The sequence below is a fragment of the Acomys russatus genome, chromosome 23 (assembly GCF_903995435.1).
Source record: "Acomys russatus chromosome 23, mAcoRus1.1, whole genome shotgun sequence".
Taxonomy (NCBI): Eukaryota; Metazoa; Chordata; class Mammalia; order Rodentia; family Muridae; genus Acomys; species Acomys russatus.
The window spans coordinates 8,051,234-8,057,197 of record NC_067159.1 but is presented as its reverse complement, the minus strand read 5'-3'; the positions used below and the strand labels follow the sequence as shown (position 1 = coordinate 8,057,197).

The following is a 5,964-nucleotide window of genomic DNA, read 5'->3' as shown; positions in this document are numbered from 1 at the left end:
TAGTTAGGTCAAATGGAGAAGATAGAAAATATTCTTTCATCTGTGAACATCTTTCACATTACTGGTTATGATGATTAAAAAAAACAAAACAAAACCAACCCCAAACTAAGAACCTTTCAAAATTGTCCTGTATCTTTTTTACTTTATATACTCATGTATGGTTATAATTGTTTATCAACTTCTCTAGTTCTTAAATGGATCTTTACCTTCCCCAAAGTGTTTTCTGTATTCAGTAAAAGATATTTGGCCTTTATACATTATTGTTATTTTTAAAAATGTCTTTTGGGAAGAAACTTTTTAATTATTTTTAAGAAGGTCCCAAAGAGTCCCCAGTGAGGCATTTTGTGGAGAGATCCTTTGTTAGTGTAAGAACTGACCTTCTATATCTTTGGAAATCGTGCAACTTGGCTAACGTAGTCCTTAAAGAATTAATCAAGCAGATTGTGAGGCCCTGGCTGCAGTGGAGCCAGCCAATTATGAGTTCCTCTGAAATTTATCACTGGTACATCCAACTGCATTTTCCCACATAAAGATTAGTGTAAGTGTGTGGAGACAGGGTCTGTTCCCAGCCCAGCCCAGCTACAGTGTGTGCTCTCAGTGAAACTCAACAAAGTAAAACAATTTATTTGGTACTTTTTGATGCCTGCCTTAACCCTAATACCTTCCCTGCCAACATCGCAGTGACTGTCCTGTATAGTTAAAACCTGATGAAGGACTTTGGCATTCAAACACACTTCTTAATGCAAAGCAGGAGAGGCACAGCCTCAAGCCTGAGCCAGGGTAAGCTAGTGGAATCCCCAAAGACCATCTTTAAGCCTTTTGTGGTAACACCCTCCAATCCTCGCTAAGAAGAAAGCTCTTTCTGCAGCACAGAACTGAAAGGGGCCGGGGTGGGTGAAGACTGGCTCGCTAAGGAAAGGGCAGTGCTGCTCTTAAATAAAGACGCTCCTTTCAGATAAGCAGAATCGGATTCCCAGAGCTGGTTTGCTGGCTACCCTTTCTTTGAACCCTCATATTTAACCCAGCAGGCTTCAAAGCAGGTGAGAAAATGACCTACCACTTAAAAGCAATTTTTCCTTTTTCAGGAATCCTGGCCTTGCAGAATATCAGCTCTGGTATCAGTACATTCCACATCTCCGGGGATTTATGCAACCTTTTCATTGCTCTGTGCGTAATGTCAGATGAGGTTTTCGTCTTAGCCAGGAGAAAAAATATCCTAACTGGCTGAAAACTAAGTCTGGTCCTACATAGCTATGCATAGTGAAAAAAGGGAGAGGGCGCTAGAACCAACAGTCAGTCTGGCTCATTCATTCTCTTCCATTTCTTTAAATTTGATACACAATGACATTATTAAAAATCATTAATCTCAGAACCAGGGCTGTAACTTGGTTTGTAGAGAACTGACTTACCATGCTCCAAGCCCTAAGGCTTCAAGGTCACCCGGGATTACATAGTGAGCCCCAAAATGCCTGGGCTGCATGAGACCTTGTCTCAAAAACGAAATAGCCCAAATCACTCATCTCCAGTGCCTGGCAACACAAAAACACAGTTTTGTAACAAACGTTAAAAAAAAAAAAAAAAAAAAAATCAAATAGAAAGTGCTTTAACATGTAAGCTAATACAACAGGATACTAGATAAAGAAGATACAGTAGTAATGACAAATAATTTAGCGGTAGTCAGGCATGGGGCACACGCCTGCAGTGCCTCACACTCTGAAGGCCGAGGTGTGAGGATTGCTTGTGCCCATGAGTTTATGGCCACCGCCAGCAATAAAATGAGACCCCTCTCTAAAAACAACAACTGAAGGGGGGAGAAAGCAGAAATGGGGTGGGAAGATGATGAAATAATAATCATTTGTGAGTTCTCCTAAGTGGCTTTGCCTTACTAAGAAGTAGGGTAAGTATACTTCCTCAGTTTCTGCTTTCTAGTGTCACTGTAAGACCCTTACACGGGTTATAACTTGCCAAGATGTTGTTCTAAAAAAGAGTTTGCCAGTACTAGGAATTGTAAACATTTCCCCCCTTTTTTTGTAGTGTACACACACACACACACACACACACACACACACACAAACACGATGTATCAGTTTCATATTCTAGTTATTTACATGACATCCAACTAGCCTTTATACTTCAATTACTGTGGGAAAACTCATTTTGAGCTTCTTGTTATCCTCCAGATGTAAAGAGGCAGGCTTCGCCCTGTGGCCTCTTTTTAGTGGTGACAATGATGGCAAAAAATAATATCCACGTACTCCTTATTGTGGAAAAACATAGTTTTAAACACTTGCTATATGTTAAACACATTTACCCCCAGTGAAATCTATGCAGTACTATTTCTTACTTCTATAGGTAAGGGCAGAGAGGGTTGCGTAACTTACATGAGGTTGCATAGGCAGTTACGTGTCAGGGCTGGGATCAGAGCAAAGCAGTTTGGTTCCAGGGTCCTGCTCATACCCACTCGGCCATGCTGCCTCTTCTCCTGGTGTTCCAGTTCCTCATACTGGTGGTACAGGGTGGAGCAAGGCTTCTCAAGCTGGACATGTGCATGCAGGATAAGCTAGGGATCTTGTTGAGATGCGGACTCTGACTCAGGCGGTCTGCAGAGAAGCCTGAGCCTGCGCTTTTTTCACAAGCTCCTAGAGGAGGGTGGTGTTTCTCGTGCACAGACCATACTTTATGAAGTGGTGAAGAGCTACACCAGGAGCCTCTAGTGTAAGTGCTGTCCTGTAAGAGGCAGGCTGCCCACTCCCAATCATTTCCCATGGGCTTTTACATAGGACCTGTCTTTGGAATAGCTGCATGTCACACACTATGCAGAGTCCATCAGTAAGTACACGGCTTTTAAAATACAGCAGGGCAGTATTTTAGCCCAGTCTTTAATCCCAGTACTCAGGAGGCAGAGGTAGAGACAGAGGCAGAGGCAGGCAGATCTCTGGCTTTGAGGCCAGCCTGGTCTACAGAGTGAGTTCTAGGACAATCAAGGCTTCACAGAGAAACCCTGTCTCAAAAAAAAAGGAGGAGATGGAGGAGGAAAGAAAGGAAGAGAGAGAAAAAGAAAGAAAGAAGGAAGAAATCTAAAATCACATATAAAAGCCACAGAGATAAAATGTGGCTGTAAAAGTTCACTGTTAGCACCTATACAAGTAAAATACAGTATACAAATGTTTATTGTCCAGCAACCAGAATAATGATATATTATTAACTTTTGTCTAAAAAAAGAGAAATGTCTACTTTACAATATGTAATTCTTTATTCTCAAGCCTCTGCTAAGAGTACTAAGGAACTGTGCTATGTAACCTTAAGGCTCTCCTGGTGCCATTAGTGACCTCTTCAGCAAAGGCAGATACTCTATGAACATTGATGGATAGAGAGTAGAGTACAGTCCACATTCATTTCAGGCAGAACTTCGGGGAAATCCACTGTCAGCGCTGCATCTCTGCTCCAGACTGCAGCTCCTTGCTGTCCTGCTCTATTTCTCCTCCTTCCTACTCCACTGCCTTGAGGAAAACCCAGGAGCCATCCCTCTCACGGTGTGTCTGGGTCTTCTAAATACGTGGGTTAAGTGCCTTCCCCATGTCGTTTTCTTCTCCTCCTCCAGCTTGTAAGTGAATAGGATTCCCTTTTGACTGTTTTTTCCATGCCCCTGACACAGTGAGGTCATGTCAGTTTGAGAGGCACTCCTTCCCCATCAGCACCACGGCAGGCAACAGTAAAAGTCATCACTAAGCTTCCTTTCTACATTAAGAGGAAATGGAGTAGTCAGTCTGCAACCCACGTATCTATACTCCCTGAGAAGCAGTTGGAAGCCATTTGTCTTGGAGCCTGATTCAAAATCAAATTCATATTCAGACTCCTAGGCCTAGAGCCAGTGTCACCTTAACACATTATACAGTTGACCTTCAAGGAAAAGGCGAAGCAGTGTTCAGAGCACGGATGCCATAAAAGATAACTAATCCATAGCACACAAAATAAACTGTTTTTTGGAGGGGGTTGTTTTGTTTTGATTTTTGTTTTTGTTTTTCTGAGACAGGGTTTCTCAGGTATGTAGCCGTGGCTGTCCTGGAACTCACTCTGTAGAGAGATCCACCTGCCTCTGCCTCCTAAGGCGTGGGATTAAAGGCATACACTACCACTGCCTGGCTCAAAATAAACTATTCTTATGGCAAGGAAACAAACTATGAGAAAAACAAGGAGTTATAATGGAATAAATAAGTATAGAAATATACATATAATATTTCTATTATTCACATAAATATAGAAAATATACTACTGAGTACGTTGGCTCTTCTATGGCTCTCAGCACATGCTTTATGTTTGGGAATCTAACAAAGCCACCCTTTCTTTGGGGTTTTAACCCATTACCTGGTAAAGATGCTAGTGTGTAAAAGGGATATGCATTTTTATTTATTTGCTTATGTTTAATTTATTATTGTTACGTTTGCATGATGCAGGGGACATGGTATGTGTGTAAAAGTCAAAGGACAGCTTTGTAGACTTGGTTCTCTCCCACCTTTATAAGGGTCCTTACTTAGATTGCTTAGATTAGACTTAGCAATAAGTACTTTACCTCTTGAACCATCTTGCCAACCCACAAGACATGTACACATTTTTAAAAATAAAACAATTATTAAGGGAAAGTTATTTTTGATGACATGAATTAATAATACTTATATAGAGGAATGAACATGGATACCATTTTAAATATCAGTTCTCAGTCAGGCTGTGATGAAGCACACCATTAACCTCAGCACTTGGGAGGCAGAGGCAGGTGGATTCCTGAGTTCGAGGCCAGCCTGGTCTACAGTGTGAGTTCCAGGACAGCCAGGACTATACAGAAGCCCTATCTCAAAATAAATTAGATAGATAGATAGATAGAAAGAAAGAAAGAAAAAAGAAAGAATACCAGTCCTCAGTCAGGAAATTGAGAAGTAGTTCAAAATTAAATAGTTCAAATTAAAATAAAGGTTGACACATAGTTTTATACTTAAGACCACAAAAAGTCAATAAAAGAATGCAGATACAAAAACTAGGAAAGCCTTTGAACCAAGAAGCACATTCCATGCACAGGGCAAATGTCCTACCTCTGCCTTTTATGTACTTATTCTCCACCATGGTTTTACTCTTGAGTTAAAATCAGTAAATATTTTGAACTCATTACTTCATTTAAATGGAAAAATAAAAAGGGTTGTTCACAAAATGAGTAGTTTTTAAATATCAAAGAAAATATACTAATGATAAAGACCAATCATATCATTCTTTAGTTGGTAAGGAATGCTGTATTAATCACCAGAAGAAATCACAAAGGCCAACTTTATAATGTTATAGCATTGTACTCTTAAACTTTTAAGCAACAGAAGTAAGTTCACATCACCAGAACTCATGTTTGACATATTTATGGTAGAAGGTTTACAAATCAGTTCTTGCTGTTTCCAAGTGTCTTTCACAGCTCACGAGGGTTAGCACAGACAGGTCACAGATGCTTTCCTGCGGTGGTTCATAAATACTCCACACAAGTCCTTGAGATCATACTCACAGCTTTTGCAAAAACACCCATGACTTCAGGAAATTGGTGAGTGAGAAAGGCTATCATTGCTGTAGAAGAACAGAGTCCTGCTGTAAAGTGGATGAAAAAAGGAAGCTCCTTCTTTGGATAAACAGAAACATGATGAAAGGCTGCAAGGGAAAAAAGGTAAGACTGAGTTTTATTTCAGCATAAACCAGTATTAATATTTTAAAATTAATTTAGCTTTGAAAATTAAAAACGTAATTAAAAATAATTAAAAAAAAAAAAAAAGAACAAAGAGAAAGCTACTCAGTGTACTGACTGTGCTGGGGTCGGGGAACTGGATGGCACCGTGGGAAAAAACATGGACTAGAAAGTCATGCTGGGCTGGTTTTGAAAAAGAGCTTTGTCACTTATTAGCTGTGCACTAAACCCTGTAGAAGTTGCTATGGAGTTGT

The 5,964-nt window shown here is 40.2% G+C and overlaps 1 protein-coding gene across 1 annotated transcript in view; it reads right to left on the bottom strand.

Annotated features, from left to right (window-relative positions):
* Window positions 1–5,073: 5,073 nt before the first annotated feature.
* St7l (suppression of tumorigenicity 7 like) overlaps window positions 5,074–5,964 on the bottom strand; it is a 66,707-nt gene continuing 65,816 nt past the window's right edge. Inside the window, exon 14 of the mRNA XM_051165840.1 lies at window positions 5,074–5,676. Coding sequence (XP_051021797.1) covers window positions 5,498–5,676 — 179 coding nt within the window. The 3' untranslated portion in view covers window positions 5,074–5,497. The remainder of the gene's footprint in view (window positions 5,677–5,964) is intronic.